The sequence below is a fragment of the Camarhynchus parvulus genome, chromosome 3, assembly GCF_901933205.1.
Source record: "Camarhynchus parvulus chromosome 3, STF_HiC, whole genome shotgun sequence".
Classification (NCBI taxonomy): Eukaryota; Metazoa; Chordata; class Aves; order Passeriformes; family Thraupidae; genus Camarhynchus; species Camarhynchus parvulus.
The window spans coordinates 2,183,197-2,206,666 of NC_044573.1; the positions used below are offsets into that span (position 1 = coordinate 2,183,197).

The window sequence follows — 23,470 nt, forward strand, 5'->3', positions numbered from 1 at the left end:
GATATAAATTTATATTGCTGTTTACTGCTATTGATCTTTATTTCTTTATTCCTTCATGCACAGAAGACATTTTAGATTTCCCTTGGATTAAAACTTGCCTATTCCTTAATAATAGTAACATCGATTTCTCTTCAGACTTTATTATCATGCAAAAAAGAAGATTGGACTAGAGCAAGTGTGGAACAAAACTAACACAGTATGTATCTTCTGCAGTGGTTTTTGGATCGTATGGCTGATGATGATTGGTGGCCAATGCAGATTCTAATAAAGTGTCCCAATCAGATTGTGAGGCAGGTAAGAAAAAAGTTCCTTTCCAAGTCAGGTGACAGCTTGAGCCGTGAGCAGAAACAGCCAGTTCTGGTGGCTGTGATTCTGCCAGTTTCAGTGAATACCTGAAGTGTCTGGAGGTGTTTGGCCATGGGAGTGGTACTGTTTGAAACAACCCCAGCACAGCTGTACAGGCAGCATCACTAAATCACAGTAGATGCAAATTAAGGTTTCTGTGACTCCCTCTTGATCTCTACAAATCTGAACCCTTTACATTAAAAAAAAGGGTTTTTTTCTGAATTAATTCAACAGTAGTTCATCAAGCTCCACCATCAGAAAACAAAAAAAAAATCAAACTGTTTACATTCAGTACTCCTCAAAGCTCCAGTTTGAAACTTCTGTTGTAAATTTTTGTGGGTAGAGGTAATTTTACAGTATTATGCCACAAAGCTTTGTTAATACCCTTTTCTGGAAATACTTAAAAAAACCAAACCCTATATTTGTAGCATTTGGTCATTCACAAATCCAACTATTAATAGTGTCACTAACAAGTGTACTTCTTTACAAGTTGTTCAGGTATAAACTCTTAACAGTTACTTTATGTCACCTGAACTCTTCAGTTGGATTTCTGGCTATTAAAGTGATATTTCCATGCAGACCCATGCATAGTTTTTTGATGCAATGCATCAGTAAAAGAATATATTTCATGGGAAGACTCTATGCAAAGTCTTAGGCAAGGTCTTCTCCTCATTAATGCTTTACATAATAGAAATTACTGGAAGGAATTTCCTTCAAATTTTTGCGTGAATTCCTATGAGCCAGCAGCAAAATTAAAAAACATCTTGCCAAAAATATCCAAAGGTATGACAGTAAAGATAAAAGGAAAAAAGTAGAGTCATGTTTCAGTACACACAATATTAAAGGCTGGGTTTAGGGTTCCTCCATGAGATCTGTTCATAAAAACCAGGTTTGGCTCTTTTGTTAAAATTCAGTCTCAGCTTTGTCTTTCAAACTTTGAACCTGTGAGGAGCTGGCAGTGGGATTGGGGACAGAATATTCTTTGCTTAGGAGTGACACATTGCCCTTTTTGTGAAGGACTGAGGGTGTGCAGCTCACTCCCTTCTCTGCTTGCAGATGTTCCAGCGCTTGTGTATCCACGTGATCCAGAGGCTGAGGCCAGTGCATGCTCACCTGTATCTGCAGCCAGGAATGGAAGACTGGTAAAATAAACCCCCTGCCAACTTCTGGTCATTGCTGCAGCTGCTTTTATTGATCAGTCACTCCGAACAGCCATGGAAAGCTGAAATAGTGCTAATTGTTCTTCGTTATTCTGCCCAAACTGCTGGGATTTATTTAAAAATACCAGTAGGCTTGCAAAAGGCAGTGTCACATGGTTTGAAACATTTGCTCCCTTAGAGTAGGTTTTCAGCATGGTCTTTGTTTTTCCTATCACTTGGACACTGCAAGTGTAAATCTCACTGCTCAGACTTGAGAATCCTTCTGTGAATTGGATCTGGAGGCACAAAGGTGGAAGTTTTTATTTCTACATCCTGTAAAAGAGTTTGGAGATCAGAGGTTAATCCTATAACTAAATCACAGGTTTTGTCAAAGAGGAGGATGAACCCTCTTGGATTCTCCTTTGCTTATCATCAAGAAAACTGCCACTTTATCTCCAATTATGAAACACTTAAACTCTATTTAATACATGATGAGAAGAAAAAAAGTGGTTTTTCTTTCACCTCTTGTGTTAAAGTTGTGATTGTGATAATAAATTTTCCCCAGAGCGGAAATGGCAGACTTTGTAATAACTATGCTGCCATATCAAAATTCAGGACATGAAGATACAATTTTCATGGCAAAAAGCAGAATTGAATTTGCTTTGGAAGCCTTACTTGTGTCTGTGGATTTGGCTTTGTTCAGTGACGAGGTCCAACCTTGAGCAGATGTCTGAGGCTGAAGTTCTCATGAAGTAGCTGCATGAATCTAGTGAAAAGCAGATCTGTACTTTCCATTTTAGAGGTGGGATTTTGAGCTGGAAAACGACCATATATGATGCAGAGTTAATGCTCAGAGTGTCTGAGGCTGAAGGTGGATGGTGCTCTTGTGTTCAGGAAGGTGCCTTGCCTTGGTTCCATAGCTATAACTGCAGTCCCATTAAATTCAGCAAGCAGATCAAGAGGATGATTTTAAGTAGGAGATCCCCAGTACTGTTGTTCTGAGAGTTCTTTTCCTGAGCAACATCTTGATTCACAACACCAATTTGATAAACTCTTGAGCATTTCAAGTGCCTGATGCTCCCTCGGGTTGGGCTGGGTGTTACCCAGGCTGCGGATAAGGGGTGAGGGACCTGAGAGCAGGAGTTCTGGTGAATGCTCTGTTTGCACGGGCTCAGGGTGGCTCTGTGCTGTGTGCTGTGTGTGCCATGGCCACGCTGGCTGTCGTTGCTGCAGCTCTGATGACATGGACGGGCCTGTGGAGGACATCGGGAGCCGCTCGTGCGTGACGCGCTTCGTCAAGACGCTGCTGTCCATCATGGAGCACGGCGTCAAGCCCCACAGCAAGCACCTCACCGAGTACTTCGCCTTCCTCTATGAGTTTGCCAAAATGGGAGAGGAGGAGGTGGGTACAGCCCTGGCTTTGGGCAGGTGCTGCTGGCTGGGCACAAATGGATTTTCAAGTAATCCCATCCCTGCGTTTTTCAGAGCCAGTTCTTGCTCTCTCTGCAAGCCATATCCACAATGGTCCACTTCTACATGGGAACCAAGGGGCCTGAGAATGTAAGTTGGAGTATTTTAGATAACAGGAGCTAATCTTGCCTCTTGTACATCTGTGATCATTACTGCTGTATCTTGAATCATCCTTCAGCTGTTACATTAAAATTGCTTCACTTCCACAATTTTTTTCAATGTTTGAATGAATATATTTAAAAAAAAATATGTTGAGTTGCCTGTTATTCTTTAATATAGAAATAGGCACTGAGTAAAAGCAATAAAGTTGCCCTTAATTTCATACTAATGATAATGCTATTAACAATTGATTGCTTACTTCTGTTGTACAACTTAGGTTCTTAAATTTACCTGCTTTTTTGTTAAATAGACCATATCTTCAGCCAGCCTACCTCTTGCATTTGTAAACAGAATTTTGCTTGTGCAAAATGAACGTTTCAATGTGAGAGTCAGTTGATCAGGTACTTACCTGGCTTGGTTCATGCAAGTTGATGAAGTTGTTTGCTATAAAGGGCAGGGTAATGCAAAGGCCTTTGAAATGAAGGCACAGAATGTCCACACTGAAGTTCTGTGGTTTTTCCTCAGCCCCAGGTGGAAGTGCTTTCTGAGGAAGAAGGGGAGGAAGAGGAGGAAGAGGAAGATATCCTTTCTTTAGCAGAAGAGAAATACAGGCCTGCTGCTCTTGAAAAGATGATTGCCCTGATTGCTCTTCTGGTGGAACAGTCTCGCTCAGAAAGGCAAGAGCTCCTGAAAAAACAAAATCAGTTTAGAATTTATAGTTCAGAAAGGAGTCAGAGATTTTATGGGTTTGTCTGAGGGTTTTGTTGTGGGCTTTTTTACCAGCATAAATAAGCTTGTATATGAGCCCATTATATTTTTAATCACTTAAAAAGGGACTGTCATTGTTGACCAAATTAAAGACATGGGTTAAATACTTGAACACATTCAGTTGGCCACATTTGGTTTTCTTTCTTTATCTCAGTCAAGTACAGTTTTTTTTGTTGTTGTTCAGTTTTACACCAACACCTTTATTGTCTCTTGTATATTGTGATACTGAAGAATATGAACTAACACTCAGTCCTGAGTGTCTCCCTAACCATAATCATGGCTGAAGTAAAAGAAAATGATCATTTTCTTTTGTATTTTAGACATTTGACCTTGTCCCAAAACGACATGGCAGCACTGACAGGAGGAAAGGTAATCAAGTTAAGAATGACTGCTGTAGCCTCCCAAGCCCTCTGTGCTGGGTAGCTGTAGGCAGTGAGCTGTATCTGCTTGTTTCTTGCAGGGTTTCCCTTTTTTATTCCAACATATCCGTGATGGGATCAACATCAGGCAAACCTGCAACCTCATTTTCAGTCTGTGCCGCTACAACAATCGCCTGGCAGAGCACGTGAGTACAGGGCCCTGGAGCTGCTCTTTGAGATCTCCTCTAATCAGTCTCATGGGGTAATTGGTGTTATTTTAACTGAATAAACACAAATCTAATGAGTTTTGTGTGTTTTCTTTTCAAGATTGTGTCCATGCTGTTCACATCTATAGCAAAGCTGACTCCTGAGGTATGTAAACACAGCACCTGTCCAGTAAATATTCTGTAGTCATAATTTCCCTGTTTAAACCACAGAAATAATCCTTTGCTCATCAAAAGTCTTGCATGGAAGATGGAAGTTTTTGTGCCATTGAATGAAGTCTAACTGCACTGTTTGTGAAGTTTTGTAAAACAGAAATTTGCTGGGATGCCACTTGGGATGAAAGTTTTATTCAAATCAAATAACATTTCTAGATTCTCCACCCATATGAATTTCTTTCAAAAAGCTGGTAACATTGAAGTATTGTGTGCAAAAATAAGTGGAGATAATTACTTATTATCAGACTCTTCAAGATTTGGGGCACTGTTTTGCAGTTCTGTGCTGGCAAACACATTTCTCATTCAGAGTAAATTCCTGCCCTGGTAATAACAGAAATACTGAGAATTCCAAATGGATTCCAGATGCAAAATACATAATTATAGTTGTAACCACTTCGTTGAAATGTTGTTAAAAGCTGGATGAGTCTTGGCAGTGTAAAACCTCAAAATTAGATGCTTTTGGATAAACTTCCCAGGATCCATATTCCATGTTATTTAAATACATAAAAATTATAACTTATCTGAGCTGGTGATATAAACCAGGATAAATGGGTGAAGTCTTAAACAATGATCAGCTTGATTCTTTCATTTTTCCAGAATAATGTCTATATTTCCTATAAATAAATACATATATCTATTTCCTGTAAGTTCTCCTAGACTGAGCCTGTCTCATATGATCCTGTTGCTTTGCACTGACTGTAACCAGTGGATTAATTTATAGCTATATATGGATTATGTATAGGTTAAATAGTTAAGGGATTAAAGTATTCTAAATGTTCATGTCTGAAGTTTGTAGAAATCTTACAGACATTGGGATTTTTTAAAAATACTCTTAAAAAAAGGTGGATGAAATTAAATAGATGAAATTGGGTATTTTTCCCTTTTCTGCATTGCAGGCAGCCAATCCTTTTTTCAAATTGCTCACCATGCTCATGGAATTTGCTGGTGGACCTCCAGGAATGCCACCCTTTGCTTCTTACATTCTGCAGAGGATATGGGAGGTACAATATGTAAAATAAAACAGAAGCTAAATTGTCTTTCTCTTGTTGGTTCTTTTATGTCTCTCTTGCATTTTGCTGTCATCCTTCCTGCATCAGTCCATGATTTTTTAATTATCATTCCTCTTCTGAATAAACAGCAACAGACATTTAAAAAGTTCTATTGTAACTTAATGGCTCTTCCAGTTTAATTTCAAATTTTAGTTTAATGAGAAATTAATTGATTCATAATAAGAGCCTAGAATGCTTTTTCTAGACAAGTTCCACATTGTTTTCTGTTATCCTTTTGCAAGGCCTGTAAAATGTTTCAACACCCATCATTTGGTTGTGGGTTTTTGGCCTTTATGTACAGATTCCTTGAGTGTTCATTTGACATTTTGATTCTCTGTAAAATGTCCATTAACACTTTTAATGCATAAAATAGTGCCAGACTGAGTCTGCTGGATAATTGCTGTGTGCAGGACCAACCTTGCTTGTGTTTCCAAATGAGAGAGACTTTTAAACCAAATGGGCACAGGGATGAATTCCTTTATCTGAGCCACAGATGAGCCACTAAAGGTTTCTGTTCACCTGCTGCTCTCTGAGCTCCCAGTACACTTCAGTGTCTTCATTCCTGGCTGAGAACAGCATGGCCAGCCTGGGGACTGCTGAGGACCAGCTCATTCCCATTAATTCCCTTTAAAAATGGGGCTGGAGCAGTGTGGGAGGGACATGGATTGCTGTTCCAAAGGGTTTCCTGTGGTCAGGAGCAGCTGCAGGATCACAAGTGATGTGATGGATGAGCTGTAGCTGCTGCACCTCAGCTAAGGGGAGTTCAAACTGCACATCTCAAGGGCCACAGTGACACCCAGCTGGTGACACAGGTCCAGGAATATAAATTGTGCAGGCAGGGATGTGAGAGCCAGCAGTGGCTGCACAGGCTTGGAGTGTAGAATCTGCTTTTACAGCCTCTCCAGCTTGTGGAAGTCATTAAAAGTGATTGAGCTCTGCAGACACTGAGAAATGATTGTATCTTTCTTGGACATTCCCTCCAGCCATTACCCAGGAAACCTGACAGAGCAATTTGTCATTTCTAAGTAAAGGGAGGAGATTGTTCTTAAGGTGTTTATTTTTAAAATGAGATTAAAATTTTATAAGCAGAGTTATGGTCGTGTCAGCTGCTCATATTCTTCAGGTGGAGTAGGGGAACTGAGAACAGCTTCAGCAACCCAGTTACTACCTCTGGTTCCTTAGAGTAAAACTTCTTGTCTGGGCACCTGGGCCTTGAGGTAGAAAGAAAGTAGTTTTTAAAAACTAACAGAAAAACAAACAATATTTATTGGCCTCATGTCAACAGATTTCCAGCTACACAGAGGCAGAAAAGCTCAGGAAGCTTTGTTTTCTCCTTATTCTCTCAAGGTTTGCACAACAGCATTCATTGCCTTTGGAAACTCCTGGATTAATTTATTCCTTGAAATTGTATATTCAGTAAAAAATGCAGTAGTTACCCTCAGCATGAAGCTGTATGAACATCTTTGCATACCATTTATTTTCTTTTGATGTAACTTATACTGATTCAGTGTTAAGGCTTTGTGTTAGATATTTTTAAAAAATACTTGTCTATAAAGACAAGGTTGTTCCATCTTAGTGCTTAGTATTTCAACTCCTAAATATCTCATAATATACAGAAAGAATAGGCAGAGTAATTTCCTGGGCTTAGGCTGAACTTTCAAAACTCTGAACAAGGTTCAGAAGCACAAACCAGTGAAATTTAATAAGGTTCTCTTTGTGTGCAGAGCAGCTCAGTCTTGCAAGTGCTTTGATAGCCCTAAGTGATTTTAAAAAGAAATGTTGAGAGTGATTTTAGGGGTTTCTAATACAGTCAGTGCATAGTAGGAGGATTAATGTATTCCTTTTGATTTCCCCCTCTGCTGTAGGTGATTGAGTACAACCCCTCGCAGTGCCTGGACTGGCTGGCCGTGCAAACCCCTCGCAACAAGCTGGCTCACAGCTGGGTCCTGCAGAACATGGAGAACTGGGTGGAGCGTTTCCTCCTGGCACACAACTACCCTCGAGTGAGAACTTGTAAGTGGATTTTAATTGGAGAAAGATTGTCACCTCTTGCAGTGAGTTGCGTGCTCCTGTGTTTGTCTTTTCTTCCTTTTCTAGTTGTTGTAGAATTGCTGGGTTTTAAAATTTTGGGATAACAGTGGTGGAGGTGTTACTGGTTTTTATGAAAAAGCTGTGTTTTCCTTTGGTACCTTGAATGATACATTGGTAGGCTCTTTATTTTAAGTGGTTAATCTGCAAGGTCCAGGCAAACCTAAAGAAGGAGAAAGGGTAATTCCAGAGGTTTTCCATTCTGTCCATCACATGGCTGTGCAATAGGTGGGAGGAGTACATGTTGTTCTTCCACAAGAATCCCCAGCTGAGTCCTTTGAACTTGTGGATTAAGGAGAAGCTGCTTTCTCCCATATTCCAGGGTATCCTGGCTCTCTGGTTTGTCCTGCTGGGAATCACACTGTCACATTGCCAGAGAACATTTTCAGCCTTCCCTGTGTCCATTTTTTTAACCAAGGAGGCTCCACACTACAGGCCACTGACCTTAACACGTTTCTGTGGCTGAGGGAGATGGGAAAACTGGAGGTACAGCTTTGCAACAGGCTCCAGTTGTAAACATCTCTGAAGATTTAATGACCTCTTGATTGAGCAATGGATAGCTTCAGTCATGGAAAACCTCTGGGATGCATTGTGTGATGGGATCTGGAGTCACATTCTGTAGTGGGATGCACTGTGTTAGCACAGGGAGAACCAGGCAGCAGCCAGGGATGTAGGTGGCACATCCCAGCACCACTTTTAACGTGCTTTGTGCTACTGTTACCCGCTTGGGTTCTCTTTCTAGTGTGAATACAGTAATACCAGCTTCTGTAAAATGTTTGAAATGTGTACATGGAGCAGGGGGTGCAGTTGAATTGCTGTTTGCATGGCTGTTAAGCAGGTATGTCACTGTCAAAGGTGTAACAAATCTGTTTCTATTTGAAGCTGCAGCCTATCTCTTGGTGTCGCTTATTCCGAGCAATTCCTTCCGTCAGATGTTCCGCTCGACGCGCTCCTTGCACATCCCCACACGGGACCTGCCCCTCAGCCCCGACACCACTGTAGTCCTGCACCAGGTCTACAACGTGCTCCTGGGCCTGCTCTCACGGGCCAAGCTCTACGTGGACGCCGCCGTGCACGGCACCACCAAGCTGGTGCCCTACTTCAGTTTCATGACCTACTGCTTGATCTCCAAAACCGAGAAGCTCATGTTCTCCACGTACTTCATGGACTTGTGGAACCTCTTCCAGCCGAAGCTCTCGGAGCCGGCCATCGCCACCAACCACAACAAGCAGGCCCTACTGTCCTTCTGGTACAACGTGTGCGTGGACTGTCCCGAGAACGTGCGCCTGATTGTGCAGAACCCCGTGGTGACCAAGAACATCGCCTTCAACTACATCCTGGCCGACCACGACGACCAGGACGTGGTGCTCTTCAACCGCGGCATGCTGCCCGCCTACTACGGCATCCTGCGCCTCTGCTGCGAGCAGTCGCCCGCCTTCACCCGCCAGCTGGCCTCCCACCAGAACATCCAGTGGGCCTTCAAGAACCTCACCCCGCACGCCAGCCAGTACCCAGGGGTAAGTGACCAATGCCACCATGTGCCAGCCCCTCGTTCCCATGTCCCCTCTCACCTGGTGTCTCTTGGAACTTAACACGCCCGGTGGTGAAAGTGTTCGTGTGGGTTTCCTGGTGGAAGTCATTCCTGTCTTTAGATCCAGTAGATCTTCGGGAGGGGTTGTCACAGACATATTTTATGAAAAATCCTTCCCTTAGGATTTTTCCTCCTGAGAAGCTGAGAGGCCTCAAGAACAAAATGTAAACATTGATTATCTGATGCTGTGGAATGCAACAGGTGCCTCTGTGATTGGTCTCATGTGGTTGTTTCTAATTAATGGCCAATCTCAGTCAGCTGGCTCAGACTCTCTGTCCGAGACACAAGTTTTTGTTATCATTCCTTCTTTTTCTCTTCTTAGCCAGCCTTCTGATGAAATCCTTTCTTCTATTCTTTTAGTATAGTTTTAATAGAATATATATAATAAAATAATAAATTAAGCCTTCTGAAACATGGAGTCAGATCCTCATCTCTTCCTTCATCCTCAGACCCCTGTAAACAGTCACAGGGGTTGGTTTGGGTTCTCCTTGCTGTGTAGCACTGCAGAGCAGTTGTTGTTTTCTGGGTGTTTCCACTGTTCAGTATTCCAGCCCAGTCATAAGAAACAAGGAAAAGCTTTGATGGTGGTCTCTAGGAAGGAGGTTGCATTATAACAAAGGTGGAGGAATTCCCAGTTTCTTCTTTGCTTTCAGCTTCTGGAATAGGGCCAAGACTTGGCCTGTAGGACAGGGGGAGGACAGCCTGGTGCTCCCCTTGGGAACAGCCAGGTACCTTTGGCAGAGCTGGGAGTTGTGCTGTCAGTGACACACGGGGACACCAGCAGAGAGCAGGTGCTGGGTGAAGCAGGCTGTGTGTGATGCTCAAACAACAGGCCTGCAGGGGCTGGAGAGACAGCAGGCCTGGGTGTGCACGATTACACTGTGAATATTGCTTTGGGATCCTTTGGGGTGTGCAGGGACACAAGGAATACAAAGCTTCCCGTCACTGTGAAGAGGAGGAGGATGCAGGGAATCTTCCATATTGAACTTCTGCCTAGATCAGCTCACAGGGAAATTGTACATCTGACAGTCCCTGCTCTCCTCGTTGGCATCTCCCCTCAGAAGTGTCAGTTTGTCTGGCAGGGGACCTGGGTTACTCCCCTGTGTTTGGTGTTTGCCAGGCATATGGGGCTGCAGCAGGATTTGGCGCAAGCAGCTTTCTGAATGGTTGGTCCCAGGGATGGGGATTTCAGATTGCCTTGTACATATAAATGTGACACGTGTCATTATGCGCACATACGCGCAACAGTGAGCTGTGCTCTTAGGAGGCATCAGAACATCTCATTTTATAACTTGGGCAGAAAGCCTGAACCGTACCACAGTGAGAGAGCCGACTCTAACCAAGGATTTCTGTGTGTTTTAGGCAGTAGAAGAGCTGTTTAACCTCATGCAGCTGTTTGTAGCTCAGAGGCCAGACATGAGAGAGGAGGAGATCGAGGACATAAAGCAATTTAAGAAAACCACCATCAGCTGTTACCTGCGCTGCTTGGACGGACGCTCTTGTTGGACAACTCTCATAAGGTACAGACAGCCCTTGCTCACCCACAGCCCAGCTGGAATTCCCTCCCCAGCCTCCCCCAGGAGCAGAGCTGTGGTTCCAGCTGCTGCTGTGGGCACTTGTTACTTTGGAGCAGAAATGTGATGTAGGAATTGTGCCTGTGGGACAGTTTTATTGTATCGTGTCTTCAAAGAGTGTTTCATTTCTGCTCTGAGGAGGCGCAGCTGAAAGTGCTGCTTGGGCATTCTCAGCAGAGCTATAAATTGCTGTGCATGTAGGTCAGGGCTGGGGTTTTACATGGAGCTCTTGGTGCACTGAAAGCCTGCTGGAAAGGACAGGCTGTGGTACCTGGAGGGGCTCCTGCACTCACCTGGCACTGACCTGTCACAGCCACCTTGTCCCAAATCATCTTTGTGGTGAAAGGAACCATTCATTAGCATAATGCTTTCCTTTCTGTTCTGCTGTAAGCATAAAATATTCTGATAAAAATGTTTTCAGACATTTAAAAGGCCAAACATATGCTTGACTGAATCTATTTAAATGTATCATTTAAGAAGCATAAACTTCTGTCTTTCCAAGAACATAATTTTCCACATTTTTGCAGGGGTTGTATAGGAAATATTTCTGTAAAGGTTATATATAAATTACTTCCCATAACATAAAGGAGGTTGATGGCAGAGGCATTTTTAAATTAAAAAGGGGGGGGGGTAATGATGAGAAGAATTATGTTATTTTGGGGTTTCTTTGTTCTTTTGTGATTATTTTCCAAAATACAGTATGAGGATAACAATTTTAAGCTTGGGATGAGATTTTCAGTGCTCTCAATGTTTGATTTTTTTCCTAGTGCCTTCAGAATATTATTAGAATCTGATGAAGACAGACTTCTCGTTGTGTTCAATAGAGGATTGATTCTGATGACTGAGGTAATAACTTTGTTATTTAATTATAGCAAACATCTCACCCTGGTGCTTCCCCTGTCAGCTTTAATAAGATTTCTTTTTAGTACTAAAAAGATCAGGAAGTTGTTTGTCTGCTTCTCAGGACAGAGGGAAAACCACCAGCAGATTATGCTGAGAGGAATAAATTTATGCTTTTTTGGTGTCATTCCTTTTATTACAGGTAATTGGGAATGAATGGCTGAGTGCAGTCACACAGTTGTTAGTAGTTAAGAAGTGTTAAGGCTACAGGTTAAAACCAGAAATAACTTAAAGGATGCTCAGCTGCAGCTGTGGTTGATATTTCTGACCCTCCTTTGAGGCAGTTCTCCTTTTCTTTCCTACCTGTTGTGCCTTTTATTTGCAAGGAGTGGTCTGAAACACAAAAACCTTCTGTTGGAAATGAACCTAAAATGCATTTCTGGAGCACATCTAATTGTTGTAAATGGATTTTTGGTCCATGAGACCAGGCCAGAGTTATTTCAAAATTGAATGGAAAAACTGAAATCATGCACCTCTGACATAGATGCAGTTGGGATGTCAGGCCCTGCTCCAGTTTCACTCCGCACATCCACATGTCCTGGTGGGTGGGACAGCCTGGATTCCATTCAGCACTCCATGGGGGAGGTGATGGATGAGAACCTGTGATCATGGAAAGCACTGGCAGTGTCAGGGGCAGGACCCCTTTGGGAACAAGAATAAAAATCTTCATGTGTTGGAGAAAGCATAAAACGAAGATTCATTCTTGGTACCTGTAGGATGGTGTATTCAGGAGAGATATTAAACTGGGAAAATCCATGGTGCAAGACAAGTGGCTCAGAGGTAATTGTGGCTGTGCAGAAAATGGGATTTTGGAATGGGGTTTTGCTGCAGGAGAGGGCAGCCAGCACAACTGGAAGTTGTCAGAAGGACTTGGAGCAAACATCTGTCAAGGATGTTTCGTGTGCCTTCAGCCATGTGGCTGGACTGGATGATGCTTTCAGGTTGATTCCAGTCCCATTTTTATATGGTTTCTATAAAAAATTCTTTTAACTCTTTTTATGTCACTGGTTTGCATTTTCTATTACAAAAAGTGTGGTAGAAAGAGCTGGAATTACAGAAACAGTGCAGTGCTATTTGAAAATTGAGTTTTCAGGAGCTTGTTACAAATATAAGGCTATAGATTAATTAATTGTAGTTAATTACTCCAGCATATCTGTTCCTTTTTGTTATGAAAATATCTCCATCCAGTAAACTGGGTGTCAAAGGTCAGGAACTGGGCTGTAAGGTTATCCATACATGAAATATCAGTAGATCAAGGTACATACACAGACATGTATAAAAAGAATTTGGTTTAGCTTAGTTAGCCCTCATCCATGCTAACAATGGATAATTAAGTTTGTGAAGAGTGTGTAATATAAAATGAATTTATCCTGTGTAAAAGCATTGCTAGAAATTAAATTAAATTTATAATTGATGCTACTTTTCAGCTTGAGGTTAGCAGGCCTTTTATTGTCCCTTGTTGGCTGGAAGTGTTTCGCCTGGAGACAAAAAACTGCATGAAGGAGTTGTCACATCCAGGAAAGTTTCCCACTTCAGGGTGACTCTGTGTCTTTTGTTCTCACTGTAATATGGAAAGGGCCTGGCAAGGGTTTGCATTCTAGGGGCTGAGGCTGCTGTTCCTTTATCTTTCAAATACCCCAGCAGATGAAATATCTGCTCTTACATCCTGTGCTGGGATTTTTGCAGCTTGGAAATGAGTTGCTTTTCCTTCCCAATATTTCTATAAATCACAGATACCCACAAGGTATAAAAGGAGAAGTAATTCATCTGATGTACAGCCATATATCCTTCAGCAGCATTTTGAAAAATGACTGGCATCCATCTTAATCCTACCTTTTTTTTCCCAAATTCATATGTCTGTGCACCTCCTGTACCACTTTGTCTGCTGGCTAAGGCAGTTTGGGATTACAGGGATATAAAAATACTGGGTCTCAAATGGCACTTTGTTCCCTGGGTTGTAGATAAAGGTGTGAAAACTTGGTAATTATTTTGAGCTGGTAACACAAACCTTTTACCTGGAAAACAAATGAAGAACTTTGTGATTATATCCAACACCTTATATTTTTTGAGTATAAAATACCTTGTTTGAGCATAAAATAAATGTAAATCTATCTGCAGGATAAAAAGAGGAATACTGACAAGTACCTTAGTTTGGCAACATAAAGTTCTGGCATTTTTTTTCTTCTTCTTCCCAGTCCTTTAACACGTTGCACATGATGTACCACGAGGCCACAGCTTGCCACGTGACTGGAGACCTGGTGGAGCTTCTGTCCATTTTCCTCTCGGTTCTGAAATCCACACGGCCCTATCTGCAAAGAAAAGGTTTGATTATAACTCTTGTTTCTAAATTCATTTTCCTCACCCAACCCCTAGTGGCTTTTCTTGTTGTTTTTTAAAACTTGCTGTACAGTAGAATATGTGTCTGTTAATGGATATTAAATTGTTACTTACTCAATTACTGACTTAAAACTAAACTAGATTTCATCAATTTAACAGCAGTAGGCCAGTGAGGTTTAACAAATTCCTAGATAGCATTAAGACCATGGTAGAGGAAAAAGAGACTCCTCAGCAGTAAAATTCTGTGCTTTTTCTAACAAGCTTTTGAGCCATGAGCTAAGCAGCCTCCTGGGATGTTTGCATTGCAGATGTGAAGCAAGCTCTCATTCAGTGGCAGGAGAGGATTGAATTTGCCCATAAGCTCTTGACTCTGCTCAATTCCTACAGCCCTCCTGAGCTGAGAAATGCCTGCATTGGTAAGTCCTGGCCCTGCAGACCTGTCCTGCACAGGCCCTGCTGTGAGCTGGAAATGCCACTTGCACAAGGGCTCTGCCAGTGGAGGTGGGGATGGTTGGTGTGGCACTGTCAGTGCCTCTGATCCTGCTCACACAGCTCTGGGTTTGGCAGCTGGCTTTGGATATTCCTGTGCTCAGTCAAGGCCTGCAGGCTGGGGGCACAGAAAGCCACAGGTCACTTTGTGAGACTGATTTGCCACCTGATAAGGGGCATGACTGAGGAGTAGCTCAGGTGTCGCTGAGTTTAGAGTCAAATCCCAAATCTGACATTGAAATTCAAACATGAACTAAAGCTCCCCTCAGAAGGGAGCGTGGAGACCAAGTTATTCTGAGAAACAGCTTTTCCTGTTCATTTTTATGATTCAGTACTGTGAAGTGCAATAGTGGAACTAAAGCATAAATAGCTTGTAGAGGGGAATGGATTTGCTTTTTAAAGTGTAGACACAGATAGTACATACAAATGCCTCTCTTGCATTAGCAGAGCTATTTCAGAAAGGCCCAGGTTTTTTCTAGTTTAGACTTTTTTAATATTATTTAATGGATTGCTGGTAAAGGCCTAACCATGTCCAGAACCCTTTTTTGTGTGTGATGTGTATGCATTTCCCCCTATTTTGAGTATTTTCTCGTTGTCCTCCTGACTGCTGCTGGTTGCCCTTTTCCAGGCATCACACCTGCTCTGTTAAAGAAGAAGCAAAGAGGGTAATGGTGCAGAGGTTCTCCCTGTCCAGGCTGGCCCCTGCCTGGTGGTTGCTGCAGCACTGAGCAGGGTCTCTCCCAGGGCAGAGGTGAAGGGAGTTGGGATGGAGTCAGGGGTGTCGCACACATGGCAGAAGGGATACGAGAGAGAGTTTGCAAATGTATGAACCTTAAGTTGAACTGTTTGCTGTTAAGAAATAACAATTTTGTAATAGCAAAAACAACTTTTTGTTTGTAGATGTCCTCAAGGAGCTTGTACTTTTAAGTCCTCATGATTTCCTACATACTCTGGTTCCATTTCTACAGCACAATCATTGTACATACCACCACAGTAATATCCCAAGTAGGTATTTCAGTGATTGTCTTTTGAAGTTCTCTTACACTGTTATTTCTCTGTCCTGTTCCTTGCTGATGTCAAATATTGACCTTTTTAATATATCCCTATTTTATCTGAACTTACACTACAGTGTCTCTTGGACCTTATTTTCCATGTCGTGAAAATTTGAAATTAATAGGGGGGAAAAGCAATATTCGTCCTCCACGGCCCGAGCTCAACATGTGCCTCTTGCCCACCATGGTGGAAGCCAGCAAGGTATGTAAACAAGTGGTCCTAGAAAGAATCATTTCTCTGTTGTTTTCCCATTTTTATAAAGGTGTTGGCAGAATCCAGTAGCTCAATGCATTTACCTTTTCTTTGTAAACAAAGCATAATTCTTCTTCAAGATGTGTTGTCCTCATATACTCCATTCTAGATGTGCACTTGAGAAGCACCATTTCCCTGCCCTTGGGGATACACAGCTTCATACTGCAGGCACCATAAGGGTTTGGGCCTTGTGGTAGGAAAAAAACCCATTGCACACATTCTGGTAGTTTCCCACTCTGTCTGTGGCATTTCTAAAGGAAATTGAGGCACCACCCAGGGATTGTTTAGATGGGTTTCACACTACTTCAAGATTTATTTCCAGACAGCCAAGGAGACCCCGCAGGTTCCATTTTACAGTCCATTCAGCTGGGGCTGAGGCATAATCTGCTATTTGTTTGGGTAAAAACCAGTGCCTGAAATGTCATAAAGGGCTTGAAGTCTTTTCACTTTCCATTTTCCCTTCTGTGGGCTTCCTGATGGGATGCCAGCTTTGGTGGGGCTGCTCCGTAGTGACTTGCCACATCCCGTTGTTACAGCTGCAGCAACGGTGGGATTCAGCTCACGTCACTTTGCCTATCTAAAAGGTCAGCATCCAGCTCTCCTGGGGCTCCTCCTGGGGCTCCTGCCATAAATAGTTACCCTGGGAAGGAGAGAAAGAGCTCCCCTCCCTCCTGTCCCAGGCACCGCGGCGTGCAGGGAGCAGCAGTGACTGTAGATTTTAGATAGCTAAAGTCAGGTCAGGTGAATCCCACCCAAAAAGGAATATGTATGGACAATCATTTGAAGCAGGAGAACTGGTTACTTGCTGTCCGGTAACTGTGGTTCTTCAAGATGCTTTGTCCACACAGATTCTGTGCTCGTCCTGCTGTGCTAATTCCGAGTCCTGTCCTAGGGGATTCTTTCGGGTGAAGGAATTGAGTGGTGGTTGAAGCCGCCATACCCCTTGTGCCCTCAGGTACAGTGGTCGCAAGGACACACTGGGTGCAGGCACAGCCCCAGTGGACACAGCTATTCAGAAAGAATCCAATCTCCTGCACATGGGGCCTATGTGCACGTAGATGGGAATCTGTGTGGGCAACACATTTCGAAGAAGCACGGTTACTGTAGGGTAAGTAACCCTTCTTTTTTAAAGCTTTCAGAATGATGCTGTGTCTATTTGTGCACCATCAAATTGACTGTGTTTGAAAAGAGAGGTAGAGAGCCAGAAATGAAGTGTTTGAAAAGATGGTAGAGAGCCAGAAACTGCCTCTAGTGGGTTTCCCCATCGTGCATCCAGAAGTGACACTACATAATGTAAATATGGAAAGTTGTCATGTTACGTGACAGTATTTCACCCTTTATTTCCAATTCCTAATACATTAGGAAGGAGAATATTTTTAAAGCTGTGGAACCACATCCACAGTCACATTGCCCTGTGGGTTTGCATGCTTGTTTTTCATTCAGTTGCTTTGTATAAGGTTGCATTTTTTTGCTTGAGTTTTAGAGGTTTCCTCGTGGCTCTCTGATGCCATTCCTCTGGCTGATGCCACTTTAAGTTTATGTATGTCCAAAATATTAAAATATCCACATATGTGTATCATTGGGTTTGAGACATTAATGAAAATTCTGCTCTGAAGCTCAGTCTTGAGAAAATTCTGATTTCTACAGATCACAACTGACAAGCTGTGATTGCAAAAGCAGCAGTGTTTATATATTGAGGTGTCTGTATGTGATACAAAGTTACTGTGTTCTTTTCTTCAAGCCCTGGTATTTGCGCAGCTTTGCACGCTCTGGGTGCTGGCTCAGAACCCTCCAGTAAGATTTTCCTGGCAGGAATTGCACTGCCATCCCTCCTCCATCACACCCTGGTGCTTGCCAAGGGCTGGCTGAGGAGGCACCTGGAGGCTCCCAGTGTTCTCCTGTAGCCCAGGATGGAGCATGGCAGGGCAGGGGGCAGGCAGGGGATGCTCAGGGCACTGGGAGCTGTGGCTTTGGTGCCTTTGAGGTTAAATGAGGCTCCCTTAAATCTGCAGGGCAAGGACGATGTTTACGACCGGATGCTGCTGGATTATTTCTTCTCCTACCACCAGTTCATCCACCTCCTGTGTCGGGTTGCAATCAACTGTGAAAAGTTCACTGAAACTCTAGTGAAAATGAGTAAGTATCCAGGTGAAACAGCCCCAGGATTTTGTGTGTGATAGCTCTGAGTCCTTCTGCACTAAGTTTTACATTCAGAGTTTTTAAGGAAAAGCAGAGCTTGTGAAGCTTGATGTGTTTTGAGTATTATTTTTATCCACAAAGCATTTAATCTGTGTATAAGAAAGTGCAGCCTTACCCACAAGACTGAAATGTTTTGGGCTTGTCCAGAAAAGAGCTGAGGTAACCACTGAGAATTCAGTCTTACTGTAGATTTGGAGTTTAATACAGGACTCACTGAGGCTGTTTCTGGGTGATTGGCAGTTTAAATGGCTCTGGATCACATCCTGAATCCTCAGCATCTCAGCAATAGCAATTAACTGACAATATTTTAATTTTTGTGTTCCCACACAACCCCAAGGGCGAGTTCCTCAGAGTGCACAGACCACAGTGTCACACCAATAATCTCATCCAAAGAGCAATGAGAGAATGTCCTTTTATCCCCTGAATCACCCATCTCCTTGTTGTTTGTCACACTGTCCCAAGTGTTTATTAAATGGACTGTGAAAACCTCACAGACACTACAGCTTTCTGATCATACAAAATGCTTGGAGTGTGATCCTATAAAATGGCAGGGCACCTTGGCACTGCTTTTCTGAGGAATTTGCCTGTGTCCCACGAAGTTCTCCCACACTGACTTGTTCCCTCACGCCACTGCAGGTGTCCTGGTTGCTTATGAAGGTTTGCCTCTTCACCTTGCACTCTTCCCCAAACTCTGGACTGAGCTGTGCCAGACTCAGGTAAGAGCCAGAACCAACAGAATGGAAACACAGGCAAAACACACTGAATGTGGAACAAAGAGCCCACAGCTCTAACTGGTGGGTGGTGTTAAGTGAAATACTCTGCCTGTGTTACTGCTGTGTCTGAGAAGCCCTGCTAAATGAAATATAAAAATCTGGTAACTTCTGATTGCTCCCTGTACATCCCCCAAAAGCTTAACAGAGCAACTCCCCCCAGTAATGGTGGTGGGTGTGCAGAAATCCCCTCATGCTGCCTCTGAAATTCCAGCTTTTCACATAGCACGAACACTGGGATGATGAAGGAAGAATGAGGAGGTGTCAAAGTCTGGGTGTGATTGCAGAGGAGCCTGTGGTTGGCTCACAGATCAGGAGGCTCTGTCCCTGTCACACACTGCTGGGGATTAACTGGCCTTTCTGGGGAAGGAGCTTCATGACAGGAAAATGGGGAATAAGAATTGTCAGTAATTGATTTGTACCATTTACTGGCATCTGATAGAGCTGAGCTGCTCCTCAGTGGGCCTGGCTGCAGTTCCAGTGCTGACTCTGCCACCTTCTCTCTCCCTGCCAGTCTGCAATGTCCAAGAACTGTGTGAAGCTCCTCTGTGAAGATCCAGTTTTTGCAGAATATATCAAATGTATTCTGATGGATGAAAGGACCTTTCTTAACAACAACATTGTCTACACCTTTCTGACACATTTTCTCCTCAAGGTAAGTGGTCTTTTAGCAATAATTATTACTCCAAGGAATGCAGGCATTGATGCTGCTTCTTTTTTCGATTCTGTTCTCACAGTTCCAATTTTTTGTGGCTTTAAAAACAATACTTTGTTTCCACAGGTGCAAGGGCAGGTATTTTCTGAAGCAAACTGTGCCAACTTAATCAACACTTTAATTACAAACCTAATAAATCAGTATCAAAGCCTAGAATCTGACTTCAGCAACCAGAGAGTTGAAATTTCCAAAGCAAGCTCTACATTAAATGGGGTGAGTGTTTTCTAAGGAACACGAGGCAGCTCATTTCCTCCAGAAACTCCTCAGTGCCCTGTGCCAGGTGTTAGGCGCTCCCTGCCCCAGGTGAGCTCCCGGAGGGACCATGGCAAGTTGGGAATATTAACCTGGCTGTGGGGAACAAAGTGTTAACAACTGCAGGAGCATTAATGGTGGGAGTGCTGTAACCCAGCAAGGTTTTGTGTCTGAGCAGGGCATTGTCACCTCCAGGACACATCTGTGTTCAGGTCAGCAGACAGATCCAGAATGGGATCTTTGGGCTGCCCAGAACATGAAGAGCATCTCCTTATTGCAGTCTCTGTGTGCAGGATTCATCAAACACCAGTCTGAAATAAGCCTCAAGTTTGTTTCTCTGTTTCCAGGACCTCCGAGCACTTGCCTTGCTGCTTTCGGTGCACACTCCCAAACAGCTCAACTCGGCCCTGATCCCAACTTTACAAGAGCTTTTAAACAAATGTAGAGCTTGTCAGCAACAGAGGAACTCATTACAAGAGCAAGAAGCCAAAGAAAGAAAAACTAAAGGTTTGGTGTTGCACTAACGAGCCTTCTATCAAATTAATGTAATGTTATTTCATTATACAAAATGTAGGGTGGGCCATTCCCTGGCTCCAAATCCCAGTAGTAGACAAAAATCCCATTTAATGATGGAGCTGAAGTTTGTGAATGGCACAAACTCTGAGGAGATGAGTGTTTGCTGAAGCACTGTGTGGAGCAGGGTGGGGTGTGAGCAGCGTTCCTGAAAAGGTTTGGTGTTGCACTAATGAACCTTTTATCAAATTAATGGAATAGGTTATTTTGTTATACAGAATACAGGGTGGGTTTAGCTCCAAATCCCAGTAGTACAGGAAAATCCTATTTTATGATGGAGCTGAAGTTTGTGAATGGCACAAAGTGTCTGTGAGGAGCTGAGTGTTTGCTGAAGCGCTGTGTGGAGCAGGGTGGGGTGAGCAGTGTTGTGAGCAGCGCTGTGTCCCCGCAGATGACGAGGGAGCCACGCCGGTGAAGCGGCGGCGGGTGAGCAGTGACGAGGAGCACGCTGGTGACACGGGTGACAGCAAGGGCGAGCCCCGCGAGGCGCTGACCCCCAGCAGCGCCTCGGACAACGAGACCCGGGACTCGTCCATCATCGACCCCGGCACGGAGCAGGAGCCGCCGTCCCCCGGCAGCGGCTCGGGCCGGGAGTTCAGGATGGAGGCGCCGTTCCCCGAGGAGGCCGCGCAGCACGAGGCGCAGCCCGGCCCCGGCGCGGGGAAGTTCGAGGAGTGCAGAGAGCTCAAAGAGCTGCAGGCGGCCAAGGAGGCCGCGGGGGCCGAGGAGGACCCGGAGTTCCCCTCCACGTCCATCTCGGCGGTTTTATCCGACCTGGCGGACTTGCGGAGCTGCGATGGCCAAGCCTTACCGCCCCAGGACCCCGACAGTAATTTATCAATCAGTTGTGGCCATTCCAGAGGACTTTTTAGTCACATGCAGCAGCATGACATTTTAGACATCCTGTGCAGGACCATTGAGTCTACGATTCACGTGGTCACACGGATATCCGGGAAAGGAAACCAAGCTGCTTCTTGACATTAGATGGAGCATGTCTGCTTTTAAGTCTTCTTTTTTTTTAATTTTAAAATCCTTCTTCCCCCAAAAAATGCTGTTTGTATAAGTTTTGCTTATTTCTGTTTTGTGCTTCAGTTTGTCCAGTGCTCTCTGCTTGAATGGCAAGATAGATTTATATGCTTAATTCTTGGTCAGGCAGAACTCGAGATTATTTTTTTTAATTTTATTTTATTTTGCATCTACCGTACACTTTCTTAAAGGGCAATCAGATAATGGCTATGTTTTATGTAATTAAGAGTTCACTGTAGTGGCTTTCATTTAATATGGCTGTCTGGGAGACAGGGCCTCCTGGCCCTGTATGATGTAATTTAAACTTATGGCATTTTTACTGTGTATAATATGGTGTCCTCTGTGCCAGTTTTGTACCTTATAATCGAGGCAGATTGCCTCAGATCGCTGTGGTTCTTATTATCAAAATTAAGTTTACTTGTATACTAAACAACCACAAGAAATTTGATTCTGTAAAGAATCCTCTTTAGCTGTGGCCTGGCAGTATATATATGGTGCTTTATTTAACAGAATACCTGTGGAGGAAATAAAGCACACTTGATGTAAAATTAATTGTTTTATTTTTATTGACATGATCAATTGCTATTCTGTGCACTTCATTAAACTGATTGTGATGACTTTTCATTGGTTTATAATATGTTGCTTCAGTCTTTGGATTTCTCAGCAAAGAACTTCATAAGTGACACAGCAGCAGAGAGAAAGGATGAGCAGAGCTCAGATTTGATGGAGATTTTGGTGCTTGTTTAGTGTGCACAGTGTTCAGCCTCACAGTGGACAGGGACTGGTGCTTGTGTTGGAACCTGAAGTGCTGTCAAAAGCCAGGGGGACTTGGCATCTCATTTCCCTTATTTGAACATCTCTTGTACAATTTCTCTCCTGCACCATTTACAGACTTCTTTTTTCCCTCTGCTCTCTCTGGCTGTGCCCCTCACTTTCTGACAGCTTCTGCACCCCTGGAATGACTTTATCATCCCTCCCATTATACTCCCCTGTTATTTCTGAGTAATACCAGTTTCCTATGTGACCTTTTGGACTGTCAATGCTGCTGGTTCCAATATCTGATTAAACTCCATTTTCAGCTTCATTTTCCAGTTGCTCATTTGTTTTTCTATTGTCTTCATCTGCCTTGGTCTTTTTTCTTCAAAGTTCTTTCATTCCATCTACCCTTCACTGCAGTTTTGCATCACTTGCTTCTCCTTGAGTCTGTGATGCTCTTGCTCCCTTTGAATTTACTTCATTGGTTTCAATGTTCTGTAATTAATTTGTCTTTCAAGTTTAAAAATTTATATTTGTTTATTTAGCATTTTAATCCTGCATTTACAGACACTGCTGACACTGGTAAGTGCTTAAGTTGGTATCCTCATTATTCAAGTATTAAATACTTATGGTTTTATTCTCTTTAGGAATAATTTTATTACTTTTTCTGATTAGCTTTCCCCAGATTGTAACTCCAGAGAAATCAAACAGCTTCTAGTCACAGTCAAGACTTCTACATTCAGAATTTTTCTGTCAAGGAAAACATGGCCTATGGACGAAAACCTGAGCTTTGGGTGAGTAGTTTTCTTAATTAATCAGCCTTATCAACACTGTGCATTGGGATGGTGTCTCAGCTGCTGCCTGTTGCTTTATTATTTCATGAAGGATACACAAATACTGCACCATTACTCATGTCAGGATTAACAGAAATATGATTACTCTTACTGCTCTTCCCTTACCTCCTCATTTCCCCCTTGAGGATTCCTGCAGTTTTTACACAGACTTTTTTTGCAGTAGAGTTTTTTGAACAGAAGTAAACAATACCTGCACAAAGGTGTTTTCATTTTCCACAGCCTGTTTCCAGGTGTTTGTCCTCTGTCTCCCTCACCTCCTGTGCTCTGCCAATCATTATTTCTTCCATTCTAATCCCCTTCTCTCACTTTAGATCAGTTTTCTGGTTTGTATTTTTCTGCCTTTAAAAATGTTCCCTTATCCCACCTTTGAAA

At 43.1% G+C, this 23,470-nt stretch overlaps 1 protein-coding gene across 7 annotated transcripts in view; it reads left to right on the forward strand.

Annotated features, from left to right (window-relative positions):
• USP34 (ubiquitin specific peptidase 34) overlaps positions 1 to 22,112 on the forward strand; it is a 115,382-nt gene extending 93,270 nt beyond the window's left edge. For 2 of the 7 annotated variants that reach the window (XM_030945007.1, XM_030945008.1), the window contains exons 58-81: positions 214 to 294; positions 1,402 to 1,487; positions 2,718 to 2,886; positions 2,970 to 3,044; positions 3,579 to 3,730; positions 4,142 to 4,190; positions 4,282 to 4,386; positions 4,508 to 4,552; positions 5,517 to 5,621; positions 7,535 to 7,682; positions 8,640 to 9,274; positions 10,711 to 10,868; positions 11,690 to 11,768; positions 14,018 to 14,144; positions 14,468 to 14,575; positions 15,549 to 15,653; positions 15,778 to 15,902; positions 16,909 to 17,061; positions 17,966 to 18,089; positions 18,789 to 18,868; positions 19,437 to 19,577; positions 19,704 to 19,850; positions 20,237 to 20,396; positions 20,854 to 22,112. In XM_030945007.1, the coding sequence (XP_030800867.1) occupies positions 214 to 294; positions 1,402 to 1,487; positions 2,718 to 2,886; positions 2,970 to 3,044; positions 3,579 to 3,730; positions 4,142 to 4,190; positions 4,282 to 4,386; positions 4,508 to 4,552; positions 5,517 to 5,621; positions 7,535 to 7,682; positions 8,640 to 9,274; positions 10,711 to 10,868; positions 11,690 to 11,768; positions 14,018 to 14,144; positions 14,468 to 14,575; positions 15,549 to 15,653; positions 15,778 to 15,902; positions 16,909 to 17,061; positions 17,966 to 18,089; positions 18,789 to 18,868; positions 19,437 to 19,577; positions 19,704 to 19,850; positions 20,237 to 20,396; positions 20,854 to 21,440 (3,744 nt within the window). In that variant the 3' untranslated portion in view covers positions 21,441 to 22,112. Of the gene's footprint in view, positions 1 to 213; positions 295 to 1,401; positions 1,488 to 2,717; positions 2,887 to 2,969; positions 3,045 to 3,578; positions 3,731 to 4,141; positions 4,191 to 4,281; positions 4,387 to 4,507; positions 4,553 to 5,516; positions 5,622 to 7,534; positions 7,683 to 8,639; positions 9,275 to 10,710; positions 10,869 to 11,689; positions 11,769 to 14,017; positions 14,145 to 14,467; positions 14,576 to 15,548; positions 15,654 to 15,777; positions 15,903 to 16,908; positions 17,062 to 17,965; positions 18,090 to 18,788; positions 18,869 to 19,436; positions 19,578 to 19,703; positions 19,851 to 20,236; positions 20,397 to 20,853 lie in introns of those variants that run through there. The other 5 variants (XM_030945010.1, XM_030945011.1, XM_030945012.1 and 2 more) reach the window with 5 other exon arrangements.
• Positions 22,113 to 23,470: the final 1,358 nt, after the last annotated feature.